This window comes from Theropithecus gelada, chromosome 9, assembly GCF_003255815.1.
Source record: "Theropithecus gelada isolate Dixy chromosome 9, Tgel_1.0, whole genome shotgun sequence".
NCBI classification, from domain to species: Eukaryota; Metazoa; Chordata; class Mammalia; order Primates; family Cercopithecidae; genus Theropithecus; species Theropithecus gelada.
The window spans coordinates 67,323,667-67,339,107 of NC_037677.1; the positions used below are offsets into that span (position 1 = coordinate 67,323,667).

Below are 15,441 nucleotides of genomic sequence, written 5' to 3' on the forward strand. Positions count from 1 at the left end.
TCCAGATGCAAATTTATTCTGAAAACACCTTCACAGACATACCGAGAAATAATGTTTTACCAGTTATTTAGGTATCTTTTGACCTAGTCAAGTTGACATCACAGGTGATTTTGAGGGTTCCCTGGAGGCCTGCATCTGACCTGCAATTCACTTAATGTGAGTGATATCTTCTTCTGCAGCTGACTGCTTATTTATGAAATCTGGATATTTCTGTAACTCCTTGTAGCTTCTCTCTATTTGCTTATCTAGGCAATAGTCTTGGACAAAACAAACAAATGAACTAGCTAACAACAACAAAAAATAAAAATAAAAAAGATAAGCCCAGACACTGACTGCTTATTTGTGAAATCCAGATGTTTCTATAACTCCTTGTAGCTTTTCTCTATTTACTGATCTAGGCAGTAGCTTTAGACAAAACACACAAACAAATGACAACAACAACAACAACAAAAAAGATGACCCCAGACCAGCTCTCTTTAGCATAAGGCCCATATCTGGACCATGAAAAATACTCAAATACTGGAATTCATTCACCTCTTTTTCTGGTTATTCATCAGCAAGTAGCCAATCTCCTTTCACTAGTTAGATTTCTTGGGAGAGCGTTCACAAGTGCCCTCTGAATCTCAGCTGCCAGGGACTTTGCTTTTAAATGTTCCATTGAAATCTCTCTTACTGGATATGGAGTGAGAAAGTAGGGAGGAGAATGGGAATTCCAGATTCTTTATATAAATCCTCTCCAATAAACCTTCCCTGATCTCTGCACATTTTGACCTTTATACCTTTTTTATGGATGTGAGGTTTTATTCAGAGCCAAGTAGTGGTTTTTGATTATTTCTTTTGAAAATCATTATCTTGGTCTGGCACATAAATGAGGAATGCCCTATATGTATCATGGTTCTTTGGTTAAAGCTAAAGTTTTTTTTAATGAAATAAAGAGGAATGGAAATTTTCAAATATTAGATGGAGATTTTCAAATATCAGATAGAATCTGGCATTGGAAGAAAAAAGGGAGAGACTATCTGAGTAGAAGCCACTGGTGTCTCCCAAGTAATATCATATAGATGTGTATTTCTTCTGAAAGTATGTAAGTTAGATCCTGTTTATGAGATTTTTAAAAATCTAAGATGTCTGCACAAATCAAGTTTTATAACAAATAACATTTCCAATAGGCTAAGAGGACTTGCTATAAAAGAATATATTTATGCATCCTATTGTAAAGAAAATTATTACCTACTAATTTATCTCGAAGGAAAAATTTTTGTATGCTAAGTTTCCTTGAAGTGGAGGCTTTAACTTTCTTGCATGCTTTAGAATATGAAACTCTTCACGTTATGAACCTTGAAAGTGCTAATTGAGGAAAGAAATGATAGTAAATATTTATGTTAATCAGCAAAGAATACATCCATTGTATTCTTATTTTATGGTGTTAAAAATAAACATGTCTGCAAGACACAGATTACAGTTCACAGTGAAAGTGAAAACAATAACTGGAATCATGAAAGTCTATCTGTTCTAAGTTTCATAGACTGTCCATAGCCATATGTAAAGGCTATGGAAATACTTTGACAGTCTATTATTCAAGCTCCATAAAGCCCACTGTTGGCTCAAGTTTGACATACTGAGTATTATTAAACTATGAAAACCTGGCTTGGGAAACAGAGTAGGAATTAGACTTAAGAAACTGGAGGAATGGCAGACAATAAAATTTTTACAAGATCAGTGGTTTTCTGATCCTCTATCTCCAAAAACATGCCAGAAAACAAAACAGAAAAATTGCCAGAAAACAGTGATTCTATTTAAAAGAGGGAAAATAATTTATTTGGTCTATGTGTATAATGCTATATCATTGCTTATTAGACTCTGGTAGTGGTTTTGAATATTGTAGACAAAGTCTTTGCCATATGAGCTCACAGGAGCTCACAGTATAATCCACAGCATAAAATATTGCATTTCTCCACTTTCGTACAGACACTTTTATATTAGCATCACAGCTGCTTTCTTCAGGGGTAGGCACTTTTCTAAAACTGGCTACTGGGTCAGGCATCACAAAACCAAAAGGATTTCTAGAATGAGCCAGATCTTACTCCAGATCCTCTGACGGTGACTCAGTAAAAAGTTTTGGAATTAAAATATCAATAAAGACATAATGTGCAATTTAATCATTAATTGATATGGGAGGATTTATGAACTCCAGCCTAGATATCTGTATTTCAGATATATGATTGACTCTTCATGGAAACACTTTTAAAAGAGAAAGTCATAGTTTATCTTGATCCCTGTGAGTAACATCTCCAGGAAAATGATTTGATTTTCTTTTGTAGTGCAAACCCATGAATGTTTATTTCATGTTTGGTGAATACTGCTTAAATTTCTGTATTCTGGCATGATCATCTCTGGTCTGAGAACACAGGCAACAAGCTGGAGTATAGTACTTAGTTCTCAGTACTTATTTCTTAGTACTTAGTTACTAGACTAGATACCAACGGAGAACTCTAACGCCACACACTATTAGAGTTCAGAGGGACCCTAAAGATCATTTAGTACCACAGCCTCCTTTTATTCATGCTAAGGACATTTGAGACTAAGGACGAGAGAGGTGATTCATCCTAGTTAAGGTCAACCAGAGGGCTTATTTTAGAACCCCCATTTTCTGATTCACAGGTTAGATTTTATCCTCATACCAAGTTTATATTGTACTACTTATAGGTAATAACAACAACAGTCTTTGAATAAAAACACTGATTTAATACAATATTTGATAACTAATAGGATGGATATTATTTTTGTTAAGAACACAAACACTGAATGTATTAATAATATAGCTTGAATGTTACTTATTAGTAGAAGTATGGTTAACCATTCTTCATTTATTCATTTTACTCACATCCATTAATTGAGTTTCAGGTATTGTAGTAGATACAAATTACAGATTTAAGAGGTGTCAGTGTAAAAGATGAGGCAGAATATAAATAAAAGATAACACAAAGTCTCATGGATGTAGTGGAAATATATAAAGAGATTAATGAAAAAACAAATGAGATGATTTGTAATTTTAATTTTTATAGAGAAATTGAGGAGAGTCAGAAAAGGTGATATAGAGAATGAGACAATTGAGCTGAGTCTCAGATTATGAATTAAGAATTTTCCTGTTGAACAAGAAGAGGTGGGGGCATTCCAGGACAAGGTTGGTGTTTGAAAAAGCATAGGGAAATCAACCAGTTGGTTTAGGTCAAGAAACCCAGGTGTGACATTGGTAACACCAATGATATGTCTAATAATAACTGCTAACATTTCTTGAGCCCTTACTATTTGCCAGACCTTATATATCCTTTATCCTTTTATTCCTTATGGTAACTTTGTAATGTAGTTTTTATATTATCTCCATTTTATAGGCAAAGAAACTAAGACTTTGAGGATTAAGTCACTTGTTCAAAGACATAAAACTGTCAGGAGCTAATTCGAGTACAATTTCAACTGGCTCCACAAACTTATATTCTGCTCATTATATTTTATAAATACTTTTATAAAGCTTGCATAATAAATATATTGAGTTTAAGTTACAGTGCCTTCAAGTTGTCATGGTATGGTGGCTTAAGTGTGAGATGGGACACAGCTCTACCTGACTCACAATTTACTGTGTGTCTTCCAGAGGGAGGACATTTAAATTTACTGAACTTCAGTGTCTTTACCTACAAACATGTGTAGAGTTACTGTGAACGACAGTTGAGACAGTACGTGTTAAGTACTTATTATATGTGGTAGACATTTGACACAATGTTGTTTCCCCCTCACTGACTTCCAGACCTACCCTAGCAGACACCTACATGGGCATGGCATCTTACTTTCCCAAACAATACAAAAGTTCAAGACATTTGTAGTCTTCATCCTACTTCCTCTGTTAGCTAAATCATTCTATTCTTATATGGTTAATTTTTAAAAACCTCATTTCAAAACTCAGAGTTAATTTTTGGCTTATTTTAGTTGTATTTTCACATTATAGACCTTATTTCTGTAAGATCATTTAGCATGCCCCATCAGGTGTCTTCCTGACATGCCATTCAGTACAGTGGTATTCTAGAAGGAGATATTTCAATTGTCTTATGCTTGTCTGTTTGTGTGTCTTTCATGCCTGAAAAATGTAGACTAGAATCTGTGCCTGCGCTATGTGTTAAGCATAAACTATTTTTCAAGCAATTTCTTTAGAGAAGAACTAAGTTTAAGGGTGTCGTATTTCATCTTTACCATGAAATAAAGATTTCCCGTTAAAAGGAAAATGCATCATTTTAAAAGGTTGAATAAAATGGCACACATTTACAAAACAAAAATAAAACATAACAGCAACAACAACAAAAAACAAAAAACATTTTCCTGCTGTTTGAATTCCACACAGGGCTCCTCTGCACTGATTTTCATTTGACTATGAATTAGATAAATTTTTATTTGCTTTAAACCTCATCTCTTAGTGTTTGAGGCTTCGTAGTTTATAGGGTGAGCATCATGGCCTCCCTATTTCAAACGTCTCCTTTTATTTTCAGTTTTGTATTATACACACATGTTTTGACATATTTTCAATGGCTGTTTATGCAAGAAATTGTGCAATAAAAGTAACATATTATTCTGTAATTCTTCCTTTTAGAGAACATGGCCCTTTCATAGAATTTTAAAGTTAGAAAGGAATATAGAAACAATTTGGGGCAAACATTCATTTTATGGGTTTGGAAATTAAGGCCCAGAAACGTAATGGGATCTGCCAAAATCTTATCCAGTCTTCCATTTCTATTTATTTAACAAATAACTGTTGAGCCCCTACTATGTGCAAAGCACTGTGCTAGATGCTCTGAGGGACAAAACATATGTAAGAGGTTTTTATATTTCAAGGATCATACCGACTAGTGAGAAAGACACATGCAGGTAAGTAATTAAGCATAGGACAAATAGTAATGAAATGAGCTCTTTATGAGCCCTTCAGCGGTTCCCAGACTGCAATCATCATCCTCATGTTGACCTGGCTTTCTCCTTGAAATGACCACTTCAGTTCACAGCTCCATCACCTAGCCAGTTGTCACTGCTGGAAACTAGGACATCAGCCTAGGTTGTTCTCTTTCCTTCACCTGTCAGCATCTGCCAGTCATCCTCCTGCCCAGTTTACTCACACAGAGTCCTTAAGTCTGTTGTTTTTCTTTATCCTGACTGCCATTGCATTGGTTTCAACACTGTTCATCTTTCTGTGGACTATTACTGTGACCATTTAACGCTTCTATTTCTGTTTGTCATCTCCTCAAATCCATTGTGCAGACTCCAACCAGTTTGATATAATGGACTGATTGTATCATTCATTTCCTTAACTTCTATGACTTCCAGTTGTCTATAGGGTTAACCTCATTTCTTAGCATAGCAAAGACCTCCAGGATCGGGCCTCCCCTAACACTTTTACTAATAACCAAATAATCTTCAAGGACCTTTACCTTTGCTCAGGCTATACCTGTCCCTGATAAGCTTTTTCTCTTCTCTTCACCTGGCTGACTTTTATATATCCTTTAATACTGAATTGTTACCTACTCAAGAATCCTTCCTTCATCATTAATGAGAGTGCTGCTCTCATCAGTCCATGTGTTACCCTAGGTACCTCTATAAACTACTGTGTTTATGTCTGTCACTAGATTTGTGCACCTGAAAGGCAGAGACTAGATCTAATGTATTAATTACTACTAGTTCTTAGTATGGTGTCCGGCATATAGTAGATAATAAAGATTTGTTGACTATGTTGAACTATTTAGTAAACCAAGTGTTATAAAAGAAGTATAAGAACTATAAGAAAGTATCATGGAAGAGAGTCATTAATTGCAAATGAGAAGATCAACAAAGGCTCTATGTAAAATTTAGTAATTGAGTTGCACCTTAAAAGAGGTCCATAACCAGGCTAGGTGCAGTGGCTCATGTCTGTAATCCCAGCACTTTGGGAGGCCAAGGCAGGCCAATCACCTAAGGTCAGGAGTTCAAGACCAGCCTGGCCAACATGGTGAAACTCTGTCTCTACTAAAAGAACAAAAAAAGAAGCCAGGCATGGTGGTGGGCACCTGTAATCTCAGCTATTCAGGAGGCTAAGGCAGGAGAATCACTTGAACCCAGGAGGTGTAGGTTGCAGTGAGCTGAGATGGCACCACTGCACTCCAGCCTGGGCAACAGAGCAAGACTCTGTCTCAAAAAAAAAAAAAAAGAAAAAAAAAGAAAAAAAAAAGAAAGAGATTCATAACAAGAAAAGTAGGAGACAAGAAACGCAAAGAGAGGTATTTATACAAGCAGAGTTCTTGAGTTGTAATCATATTGCAGAGAATACAAAAGACCTGTTAAGGTGTCTTATTAGTGGTTGATAAGCAAATATGGAAGTAGATTATATAAGGCTTTCAACACAATGATCAAGACTTTGTTCTTAATTTCATCAGTAGGGATAGAGTGAAGGGTTTTAGAGCAAAGGAGGGATATAATTAGACCTTATGTTTCTCCACTAGGGAGTAAGCAGCTTGAAGGTTGGGATTTTTTGATTGTCTATTACTTATTTACTATTTTATTATTTATTTATTTTTCAGATAGAGTATTGCTCTGTTACCCAGACTGGAGTGCAGTAGTGTGATCTCGGCTCACTGCAACTTCTGCCTCCTGGGTTCAAACAATTCTCTTGCCTCAGCCTCCCAAGTAGTTGGGATTACAGGTGTGTGCCACCATGCCCCGCTAATTTTTGTATTTTTAGTAGAGATGGGGTTTCACCATGTTGGCCAGGCTGGTCTTGAACTCCTGACCTCAGGTGATCCACCTGCCTTGGCCTCCCAAAGTGCTGGGATTACAGGCATGAGCCATCGCTCTCAGCCCAGAATTGTTATTATTTTTTTTAATAAAGTCTTTCTTGGCAGTTTGTTTACAGATGAAGAATGTGACCACTTTCCCCATTCAGTGCTGACCTGTGCCATGTTTTCTCAGTGTCTATCTGCCTGACACTCCACTGTAAGTGGTCCCTTTTCCATTAGCAGGGATTTGCTGACTTAATGATGGCTTCTGTCAAGGATTTCTGTAAGGAGCAGTCTCTTTTCTGAGCACTTGGGATATAGGCAGGTTCTGACTGTTATCTGCAGTTGTGTTTTAATATCCTGCCCTTTCCATCTCTTGCCTCAGAACACAGAATTCACCTTTAGTCCTAGCTCATTGCTTGATGATTTGTTAAGGCTTTGAAAAAAGAAGGAATGAGGGCCTTTAAGCAGGATGGGGCTATTTCTCCTTGCCTTATTTATTTTTATGCTATGCAAAAGGAATAAAGAAGCATAAAGTGGCTTGACTGAAGCCAAATAAATCTAGATAAATTGAGCAAGGATCCAATAAAAAGCCGGAGGTGAAAAAGAAGAAAGGTGATTGTGGTTGAGGATAGGGCATGGAGGGAGAAAAAAGCAAGAAGGGAGACCTTTAAACTTCCCTCATGGTAGGGACTGTTTATTATTACCTAGACAATGAAATGTCTTTGACCCAGTGAAACATTTTAAACTAGGGTTAAGCTCTGGTTAGAAATTAGGGAATAATTTTTATAGTCCTTCTTGAATCCCTTTGCGCTGTCACCTCCTGTCATCCTGACATCTTTTAGTTGTTCTGATGAAACACACCACAGAAGCTTGCAGGTTTTTACAGCCAACACAACAGGAGTCTCCCATATTATTCCTGATATGGTGTGTATGTGTGTGTGTGTGTGTGTGTATGTGTGTGCGTGTGTGTAGGAGGTCTCTTTGTCTGTCCCAGTTCTGCCTCCTTTTTATTATCTCTGCTTTCATGAAGTAGAAAGCGATACAGCCCAGAGCAAACACTGCATGAAACTACAGAATAAGGGCTGGGTTCTTTAGGTAAAATTAGAAACTGTCTGAGAGCTCATTGTGTATCTGTTTATGTCATTATCCTATATAGTCATGAGTTAACTCTCCATAATTCTCCACTGCTAGCATAGAGAATGCTGGGTAGGAGCTGTGAAGGTAGCCACAACTTTCATCTGTGTAATCACTGCCATTGCTCTGATATCCAGAATGTTATTAATGTTCATAGAAATAACCTAACCAAATCTCTCCTGTTTCCCTTTTCTTCCTTCTCTCTTCACTAGACACAGTTTCCATTGTGTACACATTCCACACTTTCTTTATAAGAAACTAAAACGTGGTAAAGACTTAGTGGCCTTCTACTGTGTCTCCCTATAGGAAGCAGCTGGACATATATGGTGCCAGTTTTTGGCTGTCAAAGTGCATCAGATTTGGTATTGAATTTAGCAGACCTGGGTCCATGAATGCCAGATATCTTGCAATGTATAGAATGATCTCAATATTTTTCACACGTTAAATATCAATAGCACTGCTGCTGGGAAAATATAGGTTGACCTGAGGTTGAGGTAGATACCAGCAACCTCAGCTCACAGAGAACTTTAGCAGTGCCTTGAGGGCTAAATGCTAAAATCTCCTCCAGGGTCCCTAGAATGACACCTTCCTGGAAAATAGTAGGCCTCTAATCAAACTATGTTGTGTTTTGAATTAAATTGTTCATTTATAAACTAGTCAACTCTATTCAATAAGTCCTATGTAAGTTACTATCAGGAATAGAAAAAATTTAAGATATATTTTGTAATATCAAAATTCTAACAGTATCATAAGGGTTATGCACATAAATAAAATGATTATATTGAAAAATGATCAAAATGATCAAAATGCTGTTGGAAAAAGGAAAAGTGAGAGTTTACTTTTGAGCAGGGTTGTTGGAAGAACTCCTTGTGGAAACCAGTGAGGAAGACATAGGACTTCAGTAGGTGTTGTTTTAGAAGATGCTGTCTGAAATCAAAGGTACATTGCATGTAAGAACTGGGGAGAAGAGACAGAAAAGCACAGGAGTATTGCTACTGTAAAGGAGAGTATATAGCAGTACATAAGTAAAAAAAATAGGTTAGGACAGAGTATAGAAAGTTTTTGAATTTCTTGTTGCAGAGTCCACTGGAGAGTATGGGTTTACGTATGAGTTTAGTCATTGGGGAAAGTGTCAGACATGCTGCCTCGTGGTTTATACTTGGCCTCAGTGTCGTTTTTCACTGGGTTTGTGCTGTAAACCCCTTCAGTTATCAGCTGCTTAAACTTGCCTTCCTGATTTTCAAGGTCTCCTCTCAAGAGCCCTTTTCAGTTTATTAATTTAAATAGCAGCAATTTTCCTAGAGGTGAATCACATAATGATTTTTTCCAATCTCTTTTATGTGAGATATCATGGCAAAAAGTATGATTAGATTTAATCCAGTTGTCTTGCACGAAAATAATATGTAGAAAATACCAACCAAGGTGACTCTCTATGTGCTTAATAGCCTAAAGATTTAGGTTAAGGATATAACAGAGAGCTGTTCTGCTCAAAGAATAAAAAGGTGTTGCACAAATTATCTTAAAGAGCCAAGAACAGCGTCCAGTTTTTACTTAAAACAATTTGTTCTTGGAATATTGTCAGCTAAAATTGTGGTCAACTTTTGCAAGTTGTATGAATTTGCACTGCATATTTTATTTAGTGTTTAGCAAAACTCCAGTATGGCTCTGCATAACTTACACAATACACCATAGGAATGACTTCAGAAACTCCCACAGAAGTTGACAAATTGGGCATCTAATGCTTTTAAGCTAATTGCATGCTTAGTGATTTAAGATTTGACTTGTTAAAAATGAAGAACAGAGTTTCATGAAGATAATGCTCTGCCTACTGTCACACTGAATACCACCTAACTCTGTATCGGAAATATTACAGAAGCTTAAAGATGAAAATAATGTGAACTTTAATCACCATTCTACTTAGTCTTAAGTGAAATGCTCATGAATCATATATAATATAGCAGTTTTGAAACCTATTCTTGAATTTCAAGCTGTTATTTTCAGGAAATTTAGAAAGCAAATTGCTAAGTGATAAAGATTAATTGATACCATTGCTGATGTCATTGTTTTCTTCTTTGCAGGCTGGAAAAAAAGAAAGGAGTAATACCCTGAATATTGCTTTAGACAACATGTGTAAGAAGACAAGAGACCTTCGCAGACAGGTGAGGGAAGAGAGAGATACGGAGTCAGAAACATAGGGGCTAAATGAAACTGTTATTCATTGTAGACATATTTATTTCTTGTTTTGTTCCTTTCAAATTAATTTAGAACAGGAAAAGAAGAATAAATATATACTTTTCACATTTATATATTCATACCTCAAACATTTTTGTGGCAAACATAAAGTAGAAGAAAGAATGTGTGCCTTATCAGACAGAATTATGTTCAAATTCTGATTCTGTCCTCATCGGTTATAAGATCTTGGGCACAAATTTCAGCTCTCTGAGCTTCTCTGAACCTATAAAAGGAAATTAATAATATGCAATAGGGCTGTGAGGAATCAATAAAATGCATGTAAGGGCCTGACCCATGGCAAGGTTTTAGGGAAAGTTGATAAATTTATTCTGTTACATCAGAGTTCATCATCCAAATGCTTAAATCCAAATGTTTGACTAGTAAGTAATTCAGAGACCCTTCCCATTCCTCCTTCAATTTTTCTTTTCAGGATACTTCAAAAATTAGTTTTTGTAAAAGTTAAGGCTTCTTTTTAACCTTAGATAACCAGGAACATGGGATTAGAAAGAATTTCATTAAACAATTTAGAAGTTTAGTATTATGCCACAAATTAAACATTTTTCCAGAAATAGGAAGACTTAGCTATTTTCAAAGACATTTGCTCTTCATTCCTTTCCTCTGTTCAATAGCCAGAGTTCTTTCTCATGCGCAACTTTAACTTGGTCATCATTAACCCATCAAAAGGGACAAAAAGCTTTTCAACTATGAGCTCTTAATGCAATATATTATTGTAACTTAATGACAAGATTTAGTAAAATGGCTGAGCAGTCTTTTAATTTGGAAGTAGATTTGGAAATAGAATAAATAGGGATCTCCAACCAGTTAATAATAGCTGCATAAAAACATAATGTTCAAGTCTGCGAAAATCCCAGTTTCTCAACTTTATGCCCTTAATGTGAGTTCTATTTCTACTATTAACACTTGTAATCATGGAATGTAAGAGTCCGAAGGAACTTAGCACAACCTGTCTTACAATGCAAATGAGAAAGCAAGCCAGTGTGGTGAGGTGACTTGCCTAAGAGGATGGGGCACTGAGTGGGAACCTGTACCAGGACTCAGAAATTTATATCCTCAGAGCCATCCTCCAGTTTTGTGGAATGATCTCTATTCTCCATCGTCTTAAGGATTTCTACCCCATCTGCTTCACCTAGGACTCAGAAAAGTTGTTTCTATGAGCTCTCAATGATTGTGTCTCTCGTTTGTGTCTTTTCCCTCTATATTGCCTTCAACAACATTATGCATAAAGAGCTGATCTACATTTATACTTCCAAAGGTTTTAGAATTATTATTTTTCTAAATAAAATCAAGAAAAGGCAATTACTTGTGTGTGGAATTACCAGATTTAGCAAATAAAAGCACAAGGCACCCAGTTAAATTTGAATTTCAGATGAACAACAAACATGGTTTAGTATAATTATGTCCCAAATATTGTATGGTACATACTTATATTTAAAAAGTTGTTCATCTGAAATTCAAATGTAACTGAGCATCTTGTATTTTATCTTGCAATCCTACTTGTGTTTCCACCTCACTACCATCAGTGAGATATAGAAATAGCAATGGGGATTACTAATACTGTTCTTCATAGTAAGGAGATACTCCTATCTTGTAGAAAACTGCTGTGCTCTGAAGGTATTAACACTCTGTGTGGTTTCACAGGTTAACATCTCCATTGTTTCTATTTTCTATCAGTGTTTAACAAACCACCACAAACAATAGCAACCATATTTGCATCTCACGATGCCTTGGGTTGGCTGGGTGTCAGCAGGGCCATTTTCTGTACTGTTTTCACTTGTGGTTTTCCATGTAGTGGCAGTCAAATGGCAACTGTGGCTGGATTTGGGACTTGGTGTTTGGAACCTCAGTGCTATTTCCTGTTCCCTCTCTCCATAGGGTGCCTAATGTTTTAGGGTCCCTCCACGGGGCTTCAATCTCTAGCAAGGTAGCCTAGATAGATCTCTTACATGCTGTTTCAAGCTGCCAAGAAAAGGGAGATGGAAGCTGACAAGCATTCTTAGTGCCTTAGCTCCAAAGCCAGAGAATGCTATTTCCTCCATAATCCGCAAGACAAAAACAGTTGAAAACCCTGTCCTAGTTCAATAGGAGAAGGCTCTATCTGTTGTAGGAGAAGTGATATGTGTGTACAGGAATGGATGGAATTGTTAGAAACTATCTTTGATGTAACACCTCCATGATCTTCCATTTTGATGAAGTTGGTTGCTATGATTCTTTCTCGTTATCCTCACTTACCACCCCCCCCAGTACTTTATTTTTCATCCTGATGTTTACATTTTTGGTAGAAATCACAGTTAATTAAAACAGCAACATAAGTTATCTCCACTTCTTATTCTTGAGGAGTTTATCCAATAGTTGTTGTAAGCATCTCACATATAGTTCTTCTCACAGGAAAGAGAAAGCACTGCCCTTAAAATGTTTTTCTTTGGAGTATTTAATGTTCATTGTTTGCTTTAGAACTGGTTTTATCTTTTTAAAACTTTTTTAGTAAAAAATAAGCAGAGCCCATCTTCCTGCCCATTCATCCTTATCCCCTTTCTTAACCATGGCCTTTCTTTTTCTTTTTGATTATACTTTATGTTCTAGGGTACATGTGCACAACGTGCAGGTTTGTTACATATGTATACATGTGCCATGTTGGTGTGCTGCACCCATTAACTCGTCATTTATATTAGGTATCTCCTAAAGCTATCCCTCCCCCCTTCTCCCACCCCACTACAGGACCCAGTGTGTGATATTCCCCTTCCGGTGTCCAAGTGTTCTCATTGTTCAGTTCCCACCTATGAGTGAGAATATGCAGTGTTTGGTTTTCTGTTCTTGTGATAGTTTGCTGAGAATGATGGTTTCCAGCTGCATCCATGTCCCTACAAAGGACATGAACTCACCCTTTTTATGGCTGCATAGTATTCCATGGTGTATATGTGCTACATTTGCTTAATCCAGTCTGTCATTGATGGACATTTGGGTTGGTTCCAAGTCTTTGCTATTGTGAGTAGTGCCGCAATAAATATACGTGTGCATGTACTATGGCCTTTCTATCAGTAATGCAGAAACATTTCAGCTTCAGTTCAGAGGGTGATTGGACTTCTTCCATGAGGAATGATGGAGATTGCTTAGAAATATCTGAGGAGAAGCAAATTGTAGATTTGAGGACATCGAGATGGAATGTTCTAGAAGGTGAAAGTATTTATTTGTTTCAACCTTCTTCCTCTGTGACTTTCTTGCCTGTTTTACTAGAGAACAAAGACAAATGTTCTTGGCATGGTGTTCTAGGTTCTCTGTGATTTGGCCCTGACTTAATCCCCATTATTCTTAATGTTCCTTTTCCTTCAGCTCTCCTTCTCAGTGTTGTCACCTCCTCATCACACCAACACATTAACCTGTTTTCTTTTTTTTTTCTCTCTCTCTCTCTTTTTTTTTTTTTTGAGACAGAGTCTCACTGTGCCACCCAGGCTGGAGTGCAGTGGTGTGATCTCGGCTCATTGCAACCTCTGCCTCCCAGGTTCAGGCAATTCTCCTGCCTCAGCCTCCCGAGTACCTGGATTACAGGTGCATACCATCATACCCTGCTACTTTTTTTGTGTGTTTTTAGTAGAGACGGGTTTTCACCGTGTTGGCCAGGCCGGTCTCAAACTCCTGACCTCGTGTTCTGCCCGCCTCGGCCTCCCAAAGTGATGGGATTATAGGTGTGAGCCACTGCGCCAGGCCCACATTAACCTGTTTTCTGACAAAAGAGTCTACTTGTTATTTACCAGAATTTGCGTCACCTTCCGCTCAAATACACTTGCTTCTTTGTAGATATGACTTGTACAGCTTGAAGACTTCTCTACTAACTCTATTTACACACACACCCAACACATAAGCAACTACATTCCAGAGTACCGTAAATGCTATTGCTTCCATGAAACCTTTGCTGTTTTCACCAGCTGGAATGGATCTTTTTCTTCCTGGAACACTTACAGCATGTGCACTTCTATTACAGCAATGATTATATTCTTGTATTTTTTTCTTTTATAATGAGTTTTCTTCCCACTGCACTTTAAGTCCTTATAATGATAGTTATGACAACATCTGTCATTTACTAAATGCTTTGCAAAGCTCTCTACCAAGTATATTCATTTCATTATTGATTTTTATTTCTGAAACAATAAATAATGCCATGGTATTGTTATCTCTGTCCCCTAAAATGAGTTAACATAGCAAACATCACCCAGCTAAGTGGTAGAGACACAGTTCTAGCCCAGGTCCATCCAACCCCAGCCCATATGTGTAGTCACTACACCATGGGCTAGGGATTATGGCCTATTCACTTTCAGAACCTCCCAGTGCCTAAGACACTGATTTTACCATCACATATTATTTTCTTTATTATTTGTTTTAAATGCTTTTTTAAAATTAAATTTTCTTCTTTCTTTAGCCTCCTTTTCCATCATTCATTTGAAAACTGTATACCTATTGTAACTCTCTCAATAAAAGGAGGAAGACTTTTTAAACATCCTTTACTTTATTAAAAATATTTAAGCAACAAATATATCTTATTTCTATTTTATTATACATAGTAAAAATATATTTGTTTTCACTAAAAGCAGGCTAAAATTTTTATTTGTGTATATTAAGAAAAAATGTCTTTTATTTCATAAATGCCAAAGTAAAGATGAAGTATGTCAAATGGGATTTTGGTAAAAACAGACAAAACAAAAATTTGATTAATTCTTGAGTTGCTGAGTTTCTGAATTGCTAGGTCCATCTCTCCTCTATGTTGCATAGTACCAGTTCACCACTCAGAAAAAAATATGTAGGCTTTTATACCTCCTGGTCATCATCCTCATCATCAAATAATGTTATGTATCCACAAGAGAGAAGTTTCACTAAATTTACATAGTACATACACAGTGAAATAATTATTGGTTGATTTAATTCCTGTTAGACAAGCTTTAAAAGATCACATTTTGCTATTTGATTTAAATTAAAGTGGCTTTTAATTTATAATATTTACTAAAATTTAAATACTGTTAATTTATTAAAAATTTAATACAATATTTTAATTTAAAATATTCTAGTCTAAATGTGTTTTTCTGTTTCCCTGAGGATGATTTGTTTCTGAAACACTTTCTCCATTTTCCATTCCCCTTCCCCTCACAATTTCATTCTTTCTGTTCCTTTATTTGGTGGCAGTGGTGGGGCTTTTTTAGACTTCTCACACAGGGCTTTCACTTTGGGCTTCAATTGTAGAGATATATATTATTTTGAGATCCCAAACCACTTACATCAGTAG

The 15,441-nt window shown here is 36.5% G+C and overlaps 1 protein-coding gene across 1 annotated transcript in view; it reads left to right on the forward strand.

The window, feature by feature from the left end:
* The window catches only part of CTNNA3 (catenin alpha 3), a 1,732,244-nt gene that overhangs the window by 878,892 nt on the left and 837,911 nt on the right, over window positions 1-15,441 (forward strand). Inside the window, exon 7 of the mRNA XM_025397086.1 lies at window positions 9,998-10,078. Within this exon, the coding sequence (XP_025252871.1) occupies window positions 9,998-10,078 (81 nt within the window). The remainder of the gene's footprint in view (window positions 1-9,997; window positions 10,079-15,441) is intronic.